Source organism: Chiloscyllium punctatum, chromosome 11 (genome assembly GCF_047496795.1).
Source record: "Chiloscyllium punctatum isolate Juve2018m chromosome 11, sChiPun1.3, whole genome shotgun sequence".
NCBI classification, from domain to species: Eukaryota; Metazoa; Chordata; class Chondrichthyes; order Orectolobiformes; family Hemiscylliidae; genus Chiloscyllium; species Chiloscyllium punctatum.
The window spans coordinates 47,157,265-47,175,690 of record NC_092749.1 but is presented as its reverse complement, the minus strand read 5'-3'; the positions used below and the strand labels follow the sequence as shown (position 1 = coordinate 47,175,690).

The window sequence follows — 18,426 nt, the reverse complement described above, 5'->3', positions numbered from 1 at the left end:
GGCACAACACGTCATGAGTCTGGAGTCAATGTTGAGGACTCCCAGGGCAACTCCCTCCCAACTGTGCTGCCACTTCTGGGTCTGTCCTGCAATTGGGAAAGGACATATCCAGGGATGGTGATGGAGGTGTCTGAGACATTGTTAGGTATGATTCTGTAAGTATGACCATGTCAGGTTGTTGCTTGACAAATCTGTGAGACAGCTCTCCTAACTAGCCCCTAGATGTTAGTAAAGAGTTCTTTGCAGTATCAACAGGGTTGTTTCTGCCAAAGTCTTTTCTGGTGCCTAGGTAAATGCCAGCTGATCCATCCAGTTTCATTTCTTTAAGACTTTATAGCGATTGGTACAACTGAATAGCTTGCTACACCATTTCAGAGGGCAGGCAGAAGTGAATACTGCAGATGCTGGAGATTGGAGTCGAGAGTGTGGTGCTGGAAAAACACAGCTGGTCAGGCAGCTTCCGAGGAGCAGGAAAATCAACATTTCAGGCAAAAGCCCTTTGACTCTCAATTGCCCTCTGAAATGACAACCACATTGCTGTGTCTCTGAAGTCACATGTAGGCCAGAGCAAGTGAGACTTCCTTCCCTGAAGGGCATTAATGAACCAGATGGGTTTTTCCAACAATTGACAATGATTTCATAGTCAGCAGTAGATTCTCAAACCCAGATTTTTTTTACTACTGAATTCAAATTCCACCATCCGCCATGGTCGGATTCAAACCCAGAACATGAGCTGAGTTTCTGGATTAATACCAGCAATAATACCACGAGGCCACCACCTTCCCATCTAAACATTAACTGTTCAAATATCAGCATCAACGTTAGTAATAACAACCCCCACCATGGTGGTCACAATGTTCTTTCTTCTACTCTTTCTGAGTTACTGAGAGACTGGCGTGTATATCTCTTTTGATTTTTGTTTTTGCTTTGCACTTGCTTCTCATTCCTTATGTGTGTTGAATTAATATTTCTTTTCACAGTTTTTATTCAAGGAATTTGAGGAATTCTGTCATAATAGATGCTGCCATACCCACTGGGTTTCTCCAGCACCTTGTCTTTATTTCATATTCCTAACATTCACAGTATTTTACTTTTAACATGAAAACTAATGTTTTTGAAATGGGCTAGAAATATTTGCATTCCCCACAGATCATAAAAATTGCAATAATTTCTTGACTGCTTGTCTAAGAAATTTTCAGAATTTTTGTCTTTGGCCATTCCTATCCCTACAACTTCAGCAAATAATATGCCATAAAAGAAAATGCAGAATAGCAGGGATTATGACCCATCACTTGTTACATCAACCAGTCTGTGTATTTGCCACAGACAGTGACTCTGGCTATCATTCCATTGTAAAACTGCAGTATCTGTTTTACACCTTTATCAGGATATCCAAATGTGGCTAAGAATTTCCACAAGCTCTCTGTTTTCATGCCAAAGGCCTACATTAGGTCAGCAAATGCACATTAAAGTTCCATCCATTGTTCATGACATTTCTGTTATATTCACCAGAGGTTGAAGATCATGTCACAAGCATCTTTGCATTTCCTGAACTCACTTTGACTTTCTGGCAGTATGCATTCTGCCAAGAGATTTAACAAGTCTGTTCAGTTGGATTTTTCCAAGAATATTATCAGATATCTCAAACAGTGCAATTCCTCCATGGTTGTCACATATAGTTTTGTCCTTTACATTGTACATCTGAACAATTGTGGCATCCTTAAACTCCTGAAGAATGGCTTATTGATCCCATGTTCATTAATTTAATTCTGAGAATTTGCTGCCGAGCTGGCATTCCTCAGATTTTAAAATTTCACAGTGAGGACTCCATCTGAACCTGAAGTCCTCCTTGACAGTAGGAGTCAGATGGCTTTGACAACAAAACAGAAGGGTTCTTTTCTAACTTGCTGACACTTGGGCCAACCCTCATATACACTACTTGGATGGTGCAGCTTCATGCAATAGAAAAGTAAAATACCGTAAATGTTGTGTATCTGAAATGAAAACACCTGCTAGGGATACTCAGGAGGGTTGTGGCTACAGCAGATAAGCACTTAATATAAAAGTCACTCACATAGTTTCAGATATTCAAAATTTAATGTTTTAAGACTTTCTGCATTGATCAATTCAAATACATCTGAAAATTGATTGGTTTGAATCTAGGCGGAGAATGAAGTGTGGATATGATCAAGAACACAATCACTGACGGAGCAGATCAAATTATGAAAATACCTGTGTGATACAAGTCTGCATAGCTATTTAAGGTGTATTATATGAGCATAATATAAAAAGAATATATTGAGAAGTAGTTTAGGAAATGAGTTGTACGTGTTCAACAGTATATAGATAATTGATACATATTTTAAGTATTATGTCTTAATAATTAATAAAACACATTTGAATCGGTGAAAAGTATAAATAATGCAAGATGTCTGTAGACTTGTGCTTTTAGTTGGTCCTTGTTGTTGAATTTTATGTTTCAGTACATAATAGTGGCATTTTGCACGTGCAAAATGCCATGTGTAACTCCTGTGATGCATCGTCAATGTTCTATTTCATTGATTCTATAGGTCAAAGCTCACATTACCAGTTTATAATCCAACAGCTTTGTTTGAAAAAATAAGTTTTCAGAGCCCTGTTCCACCTTCTGGTGTTAGTGAGAACGAAGACATCCAACACGGAATTTATAAGTAAAAATTCAAAGATTAATACAACTGATGCAAATGTATTGAACAAACCTAAGGTGACTGTTAAATATTCAATCTGTTAGAAAGGAGATGCAAGTTTCAATTGATTAATGTGCAAATCTCAGAATTTCTTTCAAGTCACTGCCCTGAGATAACTTAACCTTTATCAGAGTAAAAGAGGTGACAACTCTGGTCAAACAATGTATTTTAGGTGTGAGGCTTGTTTAGGATCTGTCTGTGTCTATTTGCAGACACATTCTATTTTGTACAAAAAGCATCCGATTTGAAGACAGTCAATTAATGTGACATTTTATAAATTCCTATTTTGGAAATAGAACCAGACTGATTCCAAGTTAAGACACAGACAAATCTTAAACAAGGCCTCACACCTAAAAAGCATTGTCTGAGCTGCTATGTCACCTCTTTTATACTAATAAAAGATTAAGTTACCTTTGGGTAGTGACTTGAAAGAAATTATTGGATTTGCATATTAATCAATCAAAACCTGCATCTCCATTCTAATTGATTGAAAATTTAATAGCCATCTTAGGTTTATTCAATACATTTGTGTATTGAGTCTTTAATAGCCATGTCGACTTCTGTCATCGTACTATTATTTTCATAATTTGTTCTTGATCATATCCACACTTCATGCTCAGTCTATAGATTCAAGCCAATCAATTTTCAGACACGTGAACCGATCAATGCAGAAATTCTTAAAACATTAAATTCTGAATATCCGAAACTATGTGAGTGACTTTTACATTAACTGCTTGTGTCCGATGTCTTCTCTCTCAGTAGCACCTAAAGAAGGAGCAGGGCTCCAAAGTTTGTGTTTTCAAATAAACCTGTTGAACTATAACCTGGTGTTCTGTGATTTTTGACTTTGTCCAACCCAGCCCAACACCGACACCTCCACATAGTCATAGCGATGTACAGCACAGAAACAGATCCTTCAGTCCAACTCATCCATGCCGACCAGATATCTTAACCTAATCAAGTCCCATTTGCCAGCACTTGGTCCATATCCCTCTAAACCCTTCCTATTCATACCCATCCAGATGCCTTTTAAATGTTGTAATTGTACTAGCCTCCACCATTTACTCTGGCAGCTCATTCCACACATGCACCACCCTTTGCATGAAGAACTTGCCCCTTAGATCCCTTTTAAATCTTCCCTGTTTCTCCATAAACCTACGCCCTCTAGTTCTGGACTCCCCACCCAAGAGAAAAGACCTTGTCTACTTACCTTGTCTATGTCTCTCACAATTTTATAAACCTCTGTTAAGTCACTTCTCAGCCACCGATGCTCCAGGGAAATCAGCCCCAGACAATTCACTCTCTCCCTATTAGCTTAGACTCTCCAGCCCTAGCAACATACTTGTAAATCTTTACTGAACTCTTTCAGGTTTCACTACATTGTTCCTCTCGGAGGGAGGCCAGAATTGAACACAATATTCCAAAAGTGGCCGAACCAATGTCCTGTACAGCTGCAACATGACCTCCCAACTCCTATACTCAACACTCTGACTAAAGAAGAAAGCGTACCAAATGCCACCTTCACTATTCTATCTACCTGCGACCTTACTTTCAAAAACTATGAACCTGCACTCCAAGGTCTCTTTGTTCAGCAACAGTCCCCAGGACCTTACCATTAATTGGTTAGGCCTCTGTTGGAATATTGTGTGCAATTCTGGTCTGCCTCCTATTGGAAAGATGTTGTGAAACTTGAAAGGGTTCAGAAAAGATTTATAAGGATGTTGCCAGGGTTGGAGGATTTGAGCTATAGGGAGAAGCTGAACAGGCTGGGGCTGTTTTCCCTGGAGGGTTGGAGGTTGAGGGTGACCTAATAGAGGTTTACAAAATCATGATGGGCATGGATAGGGTAAATAGGCAAAGTCTTTTCCCTGGGGTTGGGGAGTCCAGAACTAGAGGACATGGGTTTAGGGTGCGAGGGGAAAGATATAAAAGAGACCTAAGGGGCAAAGTTTTCACACAGAGTATGTGTATGGAATGAGCTGCCAGAGGAAGTGGTGGAGGCTGGTACAATTGCAAGATTTAAAAGGCATTTGGATGGGTATATGAATAGGAAGGGTTTGGAGGGATATGGGCCGGGTGCTGGCAGGTGGGACTAGATTGGGTTGGGATATCTGGTCGGCATGGACGGGTTGGACCGAAAGGTCTGTTTTTATCTAAATTAAACTCCATCTGTTACTCCTTGGCCCATTGGCCCATCTGATGAAGGTCCTGTTGCACTCTAAGGTAACCTTCTTTGCTGTCCACTACGCCTCCAATTTTGGTGTCAACTGCAAACTTACTAACTATATCTCCTATGTTCACATCCAAATCATTTATATAAATGACTAAAAGCATTGGACCCTGCACCGACCTCTGTGGGACACCACTGGTCACAGGCCTCCAGTCTAAAAGCACCCCTCCAACACCACTCTCTTGTACTTTCGAGCAAATTCTGTATCCAGTGGCTAGTTCTCCCTGTATTCCATGTGATCTAACCTTGCTAATCACTCTACCATGAGGAACCTTGTCGAATGCCTTACTGAATTCCATGTAGACTATTCCACCGCTCTGCCCTCATTACTCCTCTTTATTACTTCTTCAAAAAAATCAATCAAGTTAGTGAGGCATGCTTTCCCACGCACAAAGCCATATTGATTATCCATAATCGGTGCTTGCCTATCCAAATGCATGTAAATCCTTTCCCTCAGGCTTCCCTCCAACTAATGTCAGGCTCATTGGTGTATAGTTCCCTGGCTTTTCCTGACCACCTTTCCTAAATAGGCACCACGTTAGCCAACCTCCAGTCTTCTGGCACTTCACCTGTGACTATTGATGGTCCAAATGTCTCAGCAAGGGGCCCAGCAATCACTTCCTTAAGCTTCCCACAGAGTTCTAGGGTACACTCAATCAAATCCTGGAGATTTATCCACCTTTATGCATTTCAAGACATTAGCACCACCTCTTTAATAAGATGTCACCATCTATTTCCCCACATTCTATATCTTCCGGGTCCTTCTCCACAGTAAATACTGATGCAAAATACTCATTTAGTATCTTCCCCCATCTCCTGCGGTTCCATACGTAGGCTGCCTTCGGCTCTTTGAGGGGTCCTAAACTCTCCCGAGTTAGCCTTTTGTCCTTAAGGTATTTATAAAGTCCTTAACCCTGTTTGCCAAAGCTATCTCATGTCCCCTTTTTGCCCTTCTGATCTCCCTGGTACTACCGTTATACTCGTCCAAGGATTCACTCGAGCTTTGCTGTTCACACTTGACATATGCTTCCTACATTTTCCTAGCCAAAGCCTCAATGTCTCTTGACCTCCAGCATTCCCTACACTTTCCAGTTTTGCTTTTCACCCAAACAGGGACATACTTTCTCTGGACACTCGTTATCTCATTTTTGAAAGCTTCCATTTTCCAGCTGTCCCTTTACCAGCAAACATCCATCCCCAATCAACTTTTGAAAGTTCTTGCCTAATACTGTCAAAATTGGCCTTCCCCCAATTTAGAACTTTAACTTTTGGATCCAGTCTATCCTTTCCATCACTATTTTAAAACGAATAGAATTATGGTCGCTGACCCCAAAGTTCTCCCCCACCGACACCTCAGTCACATGCCCTGTCTTATTTCCCAAGAGTAGGTCAAGTTTTGCACCTTCTCTAGTAGGTACGTCCACATACTGAATCAGAAAATTTTCTTGTACACACTTAACAAATTCCTCTCCATCCAAACTCTTAATACTATGGCACTCCTAGTCTAGGTTTGGAAAGTTAAAACCCCTACCATAACCACCCTTTTATTCTTACAGATAACTGAGATCTCCTTACAAATGTATTTCTCAATTTCCTACTGACTACTCAGGGAGTCTATAGTACAATGCCAATAAGGTGATCATCCCTTTCTTAGTTCTCAGTTCCACCAAATAACTTTTCTGGATGTATTCCCAGGAATATCCATGGTTGGGTAGCGCTCACATTCTCTGAAGTTTAAATTAAGGGTTTTCCACTAAAATAAACTATTCTCATGCTTCTAAGCATAAAGCATGATGATAATGAGTCAGTTACACAATTAAATCTGTGTTATATTTTGGAATGTGTAACAAATCATTGACTATACTTGTATATAAAAGGATGTTTCCCTTTAAGAACCCATACAATTTGAGGTAGTTTTTTTATATATGTATATGCAGTGTATTACTGAATGAAGTCAGAAAGGAACCCTCGCAAGGAAACAAATGATGTGCAGTTATCTGGATCTCCGATAAAGTTTGCTGATTGTCAGTATTGAGGAAATGCCTTTGCTGGATACTAACTGATGTTGAACAAGCTAAACAAACTCACATAGTTTCACAAAGCTGAAAGTTTTTTTGTGTTGTTTTATGTTTGAAGAAACTGATGACAAACTGTATGAAGTTTGAGACTGACTTATGTAAAACTGTACCAGTCACAGAATGAATTAAAAATAATGTGTTAAAATTGGGCTCCACTGAAACATTATCCAGATCCTCGGATAAGGATGTTTGTCATCAAACATATTGGCTGAAGTCAACAAGGGTATTATGGTTACAGTACTCACCAGAAAGGATTTTGGTATTGACAGACAAATTGCAGGATTTTTCCATACAAAACTAAATTACTGACCAAGCCTTTGTGAATATTGTCATTTCAAAAGGAAAATCAATTGGTCAACCACATAAAATGTGTAATTGCATAGTTATTCCAATCTCATGGTACTTATATACATAAAAGGCGCCATCATGACTAACTGCCGGCAGCTTTGCCAGCATGTGACTAAATAGGTGCAGTAATTTACCTTGTGGCAAGTTGCTTAAAATACTGTTACTAGCATTGTATTGCAGTGCATGAGAACTTTTCTTTGATTTCTTTAATTGTATTGTGTTTTAAAAGCAATTATAAATGAAGTTTATTGTGCTTTGGCAAAGTTTTGTAATATTCTTATGTTGGAGGTTACTATTTCTGGAGAATTATAACTGGTGTTTCTTGGAGACTTCAGAATTTCAACAGATATTTTTCTGTTTCAGGAAGAAATACCGCAGAAAAAAATGAACCGTTGAATTAGTTTTTAACTTATTAACTATCTTGTTGTGAGTCTAGTTAGGGTGTGAAGAGATGAATAAAATCTTTCATTTCTGTTGATATTATCAAAATTGTGATGCTTGGTAAATTAAAATTCTTGCATTATGTGTAATACATCTAGTCCATTGAGGTTAACAAAAAATGCTCTTATGGTTAAAATCATTCTATTCATTATTGATAATGCTATTATTTTAATAAGAAGACATAATGCTACAAAATCTGTAAACTTTAACCTTCTTCAATATGCATCCCAGGGTACTGAAGGAGGTGGCTCGGGAAATCGTGGATGCGCTGGTGATTATTTTCCAGAGTTCAATAGAATCGGGCTCGGTTCCTGAGGATTGGAGGGCAGCTAATGTTGTGCCACTTTTTAAGAAGGGTGGGCGGGAGAAAGCAGGAAATTATAGACCAGTTAGTCTGACGTCAGTGGTGGGAAAGATGCTGGAGTCTATTATAAAGGATGAAATTACGGCACATCTGGATAATAGTAACAGGATAGGACAGAGTCAGCATGGATTTATGAAGGGGAAATCATGCTTGACTAATCTTCTTGAATTTTTTGAGGATGTAACTCGGAAGATGGACAAGGGAGATCCAGTGGATGTAGTGTACCTGGACTTTCAGAAAGCTTTTGATAAAGTCCCACACAAGAGGTTAGTGAGTAAAATTAGGGCGCACGGTATTGGGGGCAAAGTACTAGATTGGATAGAGAATTGGTTGGCTAATAGGAAACAAAGGGTAGTGATTAACGGCTCCATTTCGGAATGGCAGGCAGTGACCAGTGGGGTACCGCAGGGATCCGTGCTGGGACCGCAGCTTTTTACAATATATGTAAATGATATAGAAGATGGTATCAGCAATAACATTAGCAAATTTGCTGATGATACAAAGCTGGGTGGTAGGGTGAAATGTGATGAGGATGTTAGGAGATTACAGGGTGACCTGGACAAGTTAGGTGAGTGGGCAGATGCATGGCAGATGCAGTTTAATGTGGATAAATGTCTAGTTATCCACTTTGGTGGCAAGAACAGGAAGGCAGATTACTACCTCAATGGTATCAAATTAGGTAAAGGGGCTGTTCAGAGAGATCTGGGTGTTCTTGTCCACCAGTCAATGAAGGCAAGCATGCAGGTACAGCAGGTCGTGAAGAAGGCTAATAGCATGCTGGCCTTCATAACAAGAGGAATTGAGTATAGAAGCAAAGAGGTGCTTCTGCAGCTGTACAGGGCCCTGGTGAGACCACACCTGGAGTACTGTGTACAGTTCTGGTCTCCAAATTTGAGGAAAGACATTCTGGCTATTGAGGAAGTGCAGCGTAGGTTCACGAGGTCAATTCCTGGAATGGCAGGATTGCCTTACACGGAAAGACTGAAGCGACTGGGCTTGTATACCCTTGAGTTTAGAAGACTGAGAGGGGATCTGATTGAAACGTATAGGATTATGAAAGGATTGGACACTCTGGCAGGAGGAAACATATTTCCGCTGATGGGGGAGTGCCGAACCAGAGGACACAACTTAAAAATACGGGGTAGACCATTTAGGACAGAGATGAGGAGAAACTACTTCACCCAGAGAGTGGTGGCTGTGTGGAATGCTCTGCCCCAGAGGGCAGTGGAGGCCCAGTCTCTGGATTCATTTAAGAAAGAATTGGATAGAGCTCTTAAAGATAGTGGAGTCAAGGGTTATGGAGATAAGGCTGGAACAGGATACTGATTGGGAATGATCAGCCATGATCATATTGAATGGCGGTGCAGGCTCGAAGGGCTGAATGGCCTACTCCTGCATCTATTGTCTATTGTCTGTTGTCTATTGTTATAGCAACTAGGACATGATAACAAGTACTCCAACTAACTATGAACAAAGTCACAAGAGATTCATGATAAATGTTTACATACGTAATAAAATACTTCTGGCAATTTTATTTCTTATGGCCCTTTGTAATAGGAATAAACCCAGAAGGTTTTGTGCTAATCCATCAAATCACTGTCTGCATTGTTCTTGCAATCAGGTTTTTCACTTTTTCTCCTATTCTCTTAAATGTAACCCTACATTTGGTTATTTCCTCAGGCCTCCAGACTACCTATTTGGCATGTCTGGTTAATTATTCCTATATCCTACTATTCTACTTTATCTGAAGATTACATTTATTCTTAACTTCTCCATTCACAACTCCATAGTAGAAGATAGTAAACTAAAGGCATTGATTTTAACAGAGAAACACATTTGAATGTGGACAAAGTATACCCTGTCTTGTCCTATTTAAGGTTTCCTGTTTTGAGAAAAATTCAACACCAAAATTGCATTGAGGAAACTTTGTGTTTGATTTCATTTGTGCTATAACTAACTAATTATAAAAATGTGATCTTGGAACCAAATAGGATAGAAGCAAAATAGGCAAATATTAATCCACTTAAGTGCCAGGCAATGACCATCTCCAACAAAAGAGAATCTTGCCATTGCCCTTGAACACTCAGTGAATTCACCATCACTGAATAACTCACAATTATCATCCTGGCGTTTACAATTGACCAGAAACTGAACTGTATTAGCCACATAAATACTGTGACTACAAGAGAAGGTCAAAAGCTAGGGATCTTGCAACGAGTAACTCAACTCCTCACTCCCCAAGACCTCTCCTCCATCTACAAGGCACAAATCGTAAGTGTGATGGATTACAGATGAATGCAGCTCCAACAATGGTCAGAGAGCTTGACAACATCCAGGTCAATGCTGCCAATTTGATTGGCACCACATCCACAAACATTTAATCTGTCTTTCGCCACTGATAGTCTGTTACAGCAGTGTCTCCCTTAAAAGATGCAGTGCAGAAATTCATCAAGCATACTCAGGCATCACCTTCTAAAGTCACAAACACAATGACTTAGAAGGCCCAGGGTAGCAGATTCATGAAAGCACCACCAACTGCAAATTCCCTTCCAAGCTACTTGCTACTTAGACTTGGAAATATGTCACCAAAATTTCAGTATCAACATCCTGGAACCCCCAACCATATTGTGCGTTTACCTGCAGCAAATGGGCTGCACTGTTTCAAGAAAGCCGCTCACTACCACCTTCTCAGAGGTAGCTAGAGATGGAGAATAAATGCTGGCCCAGCCAATGACTCTGACATCTGGTGAATGAAATAAGAAATTAGCAATATACTGTAATACCAAGTCAACAAATTTGATGTTTGCAGAAAATTGAAGACGAGTGCTGAGTTGTCCATGTGCACACTCTCAATTGTGACACCAGAAGTGTATTAAAAAGCCAATTTCCATTAATATCTCCCTTGTCCTTGGCTGGAAATGATTATGCCTGAAGCCAGAAAATCAGAATTCCCTGAACCAGTTCCTTCCCTGTTTGGAATTTCTTTTAGTTCCTATCGTAATTTTGAAGGTTCCCAATCTTTTTAAAGACATGGTCTTTTTTTACCATTCTCATTCCAGTAGGCTTTTAAATCACTGCAGTTTTTTTTCTGGCTTGACATCCCACCTTTTTCATTAAATGTCCCACTAATGATATTAAACATGTATGTTTATAGTTAGGGTGGAGACCCTCTGTCAGATTTGTAGTTGATGTAGCTGTCTGTTTCTGAAGTCTTCCAATGATTGGACCCCCTTCCAACCACTTGCTTTGCCAGTTTCTCTTGATTTTCATTTGACCTTCAATTATCTTCCTCTCATTCCCTTGGATATTCATGTATTCTTATATTTCCCAACTTTTTTCATTGTCCAGCCTTAAGATCATCTTGATCACCAATCCAATTTTCCTATTTCACTCTTTTGACGAGATTTTCACTTTATTCTGACTCTATTAAAAATCTTCCTTATCATTCAGTTCTTCACAACTTCCAATGATGGCTATGTGCCTGAAAAACTGTTCTCTCAAAAGTTGTGAAGATTCACTCCATGCTGTAATCTGTGAAAATTCGAGAGGCAAAGAACTATTCTAAAAGGCACTATTTAATGTAAAAACAAACAACTTTATTTCTTTAAGTCTAACAGAGAATATTAGCTGAGGAATTACTTACAATCCATTTATCTAAGCCTTTTTTTTAACCTTCCCCTCTACAATACTGGTCCAAAAAACCCCCAATTACAATTTACAGAAAAATTCTAATTTCAAAACCAGCCAGTTGTTGAATCTTCTCTTTGTATCTTCCTCTGTAGATTTGCTCTCCAGGTCGGTGTCGATTATTTGTTCTGTGCAAATTCCTCCTCCAGACAGGTACCCCTCAGAGCGTTCTTACTAGCAGCACACATATCTTGGTCTTTTGGCAGTTCTGTTTGCCACTCTGACCAACTGTTCAAACTGTATGATACTTATACAAGATAATGCTTGGCTTAGGAAGGGTGGACGCTGGGAATTTGTTTCCATCAGGCAGATGTATACTAGGACCCATGGGCACAGCCTTAGAATTAGAGGGGGTCAAATTAAAACTGGAATGAGGAGACATTCCTTCAGCCAGCGAGTCGTGGGCCTGTGGCATTCATTACCATGGAGCACAGTGGAGGCTGGGACGTTAAATGTCTTCAAGGCAGGGACTGGTAAATTCTTAATCTCGCAAGCAATTAAGAGATATGGGAGAGCATGGGTAAGTGGCATTGAAATGCTCATCAGCCATGATTGAATGATGGAGTTGACTCGATGAGCCAAATGGCCTTACTTCCACTCCAATGTCTTATAGGCTTAACTGCTGTCTATTTCCAGTATTTTCTGTCTCTTCATACACTGGAAGTTTGGAACAATTATTTTTTGCTGTATTATAATTGTATGCCACCTTTGCCTAGAACATATTGATACTAAGCCTAAGTAGATGTGACTCTTTCATTAAAAAAAGAAGTGGCATTTTTCTGTCTGAATAATTTTAAATTACATACAGCCATTGTAGTTCTGGGAAGACAAAAGCACTGGTCACTTAGGCTGCTATTTCTGGTGGGTATTCAGCCTACTCCTCCCTCCATTGTTTTGGTGGCGATCTCAAATTTATGCCCTCAAGTTACTGACTCATATCAGCTGAGATATTTTTTGCTGTTTACCTTATCAAACATCATCATAATATTGGGTAACTTAGCTGTGAAAAGAGCTTCCGTTTTCTCCAGTACCTCCTGATAATGAAAGCGGCTTAACCTTGGTAGGGCTGTAAGGTTAGATAATAGGTTTAGAAAGCTAACACATCTGTTTTTATAATAAATCTTTTTGCATTTGATATCCCTCTTCCAAATGATCATCTATGTCTCTCTGCTATTTCCTTTTGTTATATGCTGAAAGCGTAGGATATGGTGAAAGTATAAAAGGAGTAGTGTGCATCTATCTCTTCAAGAGAATCCAGATGATATATAGATTACACCAATGTGTAGAGGAAGTTATGGACAAGATGGTGAGAAGTGGAGTAAATGTACTAATAGGATTAACTGAACTTGCCTGCAAGTTACTAAGTCAATGGAATGTATCCTAGATTACTAAAAGTGGCAAAGCTGGAAAAGCAGAGATATTGGTTACAATTTTTAAAAACATTCTTCAGTTAAAGGATTAGGTTTGCTTATGTTAAACTTCTATTCAAGAAAAAGAATATGGATAAGCCAGTAAACTACAGGCCAATCAACCTATCATTAATAGGAGAATTATTGATAAGTATTATCAGGCAAAAATAAATTTTCATTTGAAGAGACAGACTAATCAACATGAGCCAGCACAGAATTAAGAGTCCTATGGCACGGAAACAGACCCTTCGGTTCAATCCATCTGCACAACCCAGACATCCCAATCTGACCTAATCCCATTTGTCAGCATTTGGTGCATATCCCTCTAAATTCTTCCTATTCATAAACCCATCCAGGTGCCTTTTAAATGTTGTAGTTGTACCGAACTCCTCCACTTCCTCTGGCAGCTCATTCTATTCAAACACCACTGTCTGTGTGAAAAAGTTACCCTCTCACCTTAAACCTATGCCCTCTAGTTTTTGACTCTCGCACCCTCAGAAAAACACTTTGGCTATTCACCATATCCATGTCCCCTCATGATTTTATAAATGTCTATAAGCTCACTCCTCGCCCTCCGACACTCCAGGGGAAAAAGCCTATTCAGTCTCTCCCTATAGCTCAAATCCTGTCGTCCTGGCAACATCCTTGTAAATCTTTACTGCAAAATCTCAAGTTTCACAACATCCTTCCCATAGAAGACTGATAAGAATTGTACACAGTATTCTAAAAGTAGCCTCACCAATGTTCTTAATAAAGGCAAATTATTTTGCCTAACTTGAATTAATTTGTTGACAAGGTAACAAAATAATGATCAGGTTAGTGTATTATACATTGTTCACATGAACTTCTGGAAGATGTTCAAGAAAGTGCCATGCAGGAGGCCTATTAAGAAGATGGAATTTTTTTTAAATTAAAGGAAAAGTTGCATTTCGCCGCACAGTTAGCTGAATGATGCTGGTATCCAGGCTAGGCTGTGTTTCGTACTAGAGTTCCCAAGAATCAGTTTTGTATACAAAAACATAAGTTGTTGGCAAAGCTCAGCAGGTCGGGCAGCATCTGTGAAGAGAAATCGGAGATAACGTTTTGGGTTCAGTGACGCTTTATCAGAGTTGATGTAGCTCGGAAAATGTTGATTTATATGCAGAAGATAGGGTGGGGTGAGAGGGAAGGAATAAACAGTAGATGCGCTTAGAGCCCAAAGAGAGTGAAGAACAGTTGGACAGACAAAGGAGTGGATAATGATCTGGCTAGAAGAGTGAATAACTGTAAATGCAAACTGTTAGTGGCTTACAATACACAGATGATGTGATAACAAGACCTAGTGTGTGGAATTGGAATCTAAAACATGGCAGAGTTCAGGACCTAAAATTATTGAACTCTGTTGAGTTAGGAGGGTTGCAGGGTCCCCAAGCAGAAAATGAGGTGCTGATATATATTTTGTATATGTTAACTTGCAGTTTTGATAAACCATCTGGACTTTTAGTGGCTTTATAAAGTTTATTGATGGTATGAAACTTCACAATGTAGTAGATAGTGGTAATGATGGTTACAGCCTTCAGGAATCTAACCAAAACATGTCAGATGGAGCTCAAAAGATTGGATAATATGGAATGTAGAAAGACAGTACATTACAAATGAAGGCACGTTTTGGAACGTATAGCTAATCAAAGAGAGCTTTTGGATTCATATCCATAACTCCTTAAAAGTTGATATGTTCATTCAAAATATAATGGTTTACTTAGGTTTATGGATAGTCATAGAATATAAAACCAACTAAATGTCCCTCAAACTTTCAAAATTGTTGATTAGGCCTTAGCAGGAAAACTGTGTGAAATTTTGGACACCAAACTAAAATATATAAAGCCTCAAAGGTTGCAGAAGAGATTTATTTGGATGTTACCAGAACAAGTGGCTTTAGTAACTGAAGAGGTTTAAAAGGTTAGAACGATTCTACTTAGCATAGAGAAGGTTGAGAGGAGACCTCCGAGGGGATTCAAGTTTGAGAGGTTTTGATAAGGTAAAACTACTTTCTTTGGTGAGTGAGTCCATAACCAGAGACTCAAGGTGTAAAATCTTTGATTTAAAAACTCGAGGGAGTGGCTTGGAGGAAATAATATTTTGAGTTCCAATTATTAAAATTAAAATAATTAAATTGTCCATGTCCCTAATGGTACAAGCTTATTTTTCTGTATGATAAAACTCTCAAAGCTAGTTTGACTACATCAATCTGCATTCAATTTGTATTTTAGTTTATAAAACTGTTGATTTGGATCTGTATTTGACTTTGCAGGGGGATTTTCAATGGGAGGGACAATGGCTATGCACTTAGCCTATAGATTTCAGCAACAAGTAGCAGGAGTGTTTGCTTTATCCAGTTTCTTGAATAAGGATTCTATTGTCTACCAGGTAAGCAGAAGGATGGAATTTTTACTTACATTGTGACCTCAGTAGATCCCAGTAACTGCATTGCTAATGAATGTCTTTTGAGGTGTAACTAATCCTCTGGGCTTAAATTTAGCAGTGAATATGAACAAGCTATGATAGTACTAGTTGAGGAAACAATGTTTACTGCACTTGAATAATTGTGCTGTTTGATAAAAGTGCAATGGGATCTTACATAGGCAGCTTAGCAGGCAGACGGAAGCACAGGTTATAGTTTCATTTGAAAGTCAGCCTCTCTAACAATGCAGCAATTCCATAATGTATGGAAGTGTCTGTCTAAATTAGACAAAATTCTGAAGTGGGACTTAAACATTTAAAAAATGCTGTCAAATAAGCATTTTATTTAGGTAGTATCTAGCTTAATTTTGATTTCAATCAGGGGTTACTGGACAATATTCTTAAACTTGGAAATGCTGAAATATTTTCAATAATGCATCAGTACATTCCTGAGAAATTTTAAGTACTAAGGTATTAATCCGTGCATTTAATACCATTGCTAAGCAAGAAGAGATACTTCATATGGATGCATTCATAAAATCACATGGCATAATTTCAAACCTTGATGCATTATTATTGTAATTTATTTAGTATTGACCTTTAAGTTTAAGTGTTTCTTTCACTTCTTCAGGAACCCACTTTCTTTATAACTTGCCTAGTTTAACATATTAAAGAGTTAAAAATGGATTAATCTGTAATCGTTTATTTGCAACACATGTTTGCTTGGAGCCACGGGCTAGCTCTGTTTAATATTAAATTCATGGGTTAAGTATGAATGTTTAGTTTAACGAATAGGCCAGTAGATTTGACCTTAGCACTGCTTCAAAATTTAAGTGTCTACTACCTTTTTTAAAGCAGTTCAGCAATGTTAATGGATGATCATTTATACCTGTTCACAAGTTTTTAAATGTTTGTTTACATCTAGATGCCAAAGTTACAGAGTGGTGATTTGGAAAAAAAATGCACCTTGTTTTTTTTTCCCAATTTTGTTCAGTATATGAACAAGTAGAAATAAATTGCAAATGGTTTTAACCAAATCTATGTCTATAAATCTATGTTTTCTTTCTAGGCAATTCAGAATTCTAAAACGTCAATGCCTGAATTGTTCCAGTGTCATGGAAAGAATGACCAACTCATTTTATATGAGTGGGGTAAAGAGAGCTGTTTGCATTTACAGTCACTAGGAGTGAAAGCCACTTTTAAGACATTTCCTAATCTCTATCATGAACTTTGCAAATCAGAGTTAGAACAACTGAAGTCATGGATTTTACATAAACTACCTAATATTGAACATTAATGCTATTCATTCTGAATGAAGTAGTCATAGTTTATATACATATTGTAATATATTAGCTAATATTGTCAAGAATGACAATATATCATTGGTGAAAATAGGGGAAAATAAATTAAAATCACATTAATAAATTGTTTCTGTGTACTGTTTTTCCAATGAAGCACTATTGACTTATGTTCTATGGATATGTATTTTGTTATATTAAATAGTTCACCATAATCACTGTGTTCTTAAAATTATTTGCTGACTGACAGATGGCAATCATTTGCACGCTCTAGATTCCTCTTGTACATTGTTTAGATTTGCAATCTATTACTTCAAAAAAAAATTGCTATTGCCAATCTTTGGTTACACTCAGCATGTTAACTCCAGACTATTTCTTTACCAGTGACCATCTGTTGCAAAGAAAGGCAAATGTGGAATCCCTCTTTTTAGAAGATAACCAAGTCTAGTTCACGTTATTTCCTGTGGTCTCTCAAAACAATTCACCAGATTCTAAAGTTGACCATTCTGGTCATCTCCCTAGTTCAGTGAAGTTGGCATAAATGCAACCGTGATTCTGTAGAGCTGCCCATATTTGAATGTGCTCAAGTTTGGTGTCTGGCATCTGTATACTTTGAAAAAAATGTTGGCTGCCTCCATTCTTGGTTGAAGAAAATTGAGAAAGAATTACCTCAATGAGCTCCTGTATAGCTTTTCAGGAGTGTTCTTGATTACCTGAAATACATGGTATAACGATAGATGGTGCTTTGATAAATCTTTGGATGTGAACCTGAGATAGTACCTTTTACTGAATCAGAAAAAGGAATCCCTCCTCCTATTATCTAAATATACATTTTTTTCAAGAATATTCATATTATTTCAGCATATTATTTAATGAGCCAAACAGCGCTGTAAGTTTTCTGTAGTTTGTGAAAGTATAAAATTGTATTCTAAAAATATTTTTTGGAATTATTGCATAGCCTTTATTCTGGTAAAATATTTGAATGAATCACTGACCATTCAGATACCTCGCAATCTTTGAGTCCAATCCATGTAGTGTCCCCAGTAGTAAGTTAATCAAATCTGCTCAAGATACATCCTGAATCTTCAGTGTTCCTGTAACCTGGCAAGTTGGAACTCAGTCTTGCACATTAAACTCAAATCAGTTGATCCCAATTTTATAAGTTTGTGCCAGCCCCATTTCTCTCACCCTGTATGAAACAGGTTGCCACTGATCAGCTTAATTATCTTTTAATTGTCTAAATTATGATGTGTCTCATTATTTTCTCTCAGGTTACTCTCAAGTTAATTCAAGATTTTGCTGGAGGTGTCATTTATGTATACCTGTACTTTACCCAAGTCAAATAGGTGAAACAGTTCCAATACAGAATTATCTGACAAAATCAGAATTATTCCTGTTGATGATTA

At 38.3% G+C, this 18,426-nt stretch overlaps 1 protein-coding gene across 1 annotated transcript in view; it reads left to right on the top strand.

The window, feature by feature from the left end:
- The window catches only part of lyplal1 (lysophospholipase like 1), a 31,515-nt gene extending 14,300 nt beyond the window's left edge, over positions 1–17,215 (top strand). Inside the window, exons 4-5 of the mRNA XM_072580760.1 lie at positions 15,574–15,689; positions 16,792–17,215. Of these exons, the coding sequence (XP_072436861.1) occupies positions 15,574–15,689; positions 16,792–17,019 (344 nt within the window). The 3' untranslated portion in view covers positions 17,020–17,215. The remainder of the gene's footprint in view (positions 1–15,573; positions 15,690–16,791) is intronic.
- Positions 17,216–18,426: the final 1,211 nt, after the last annotated feature.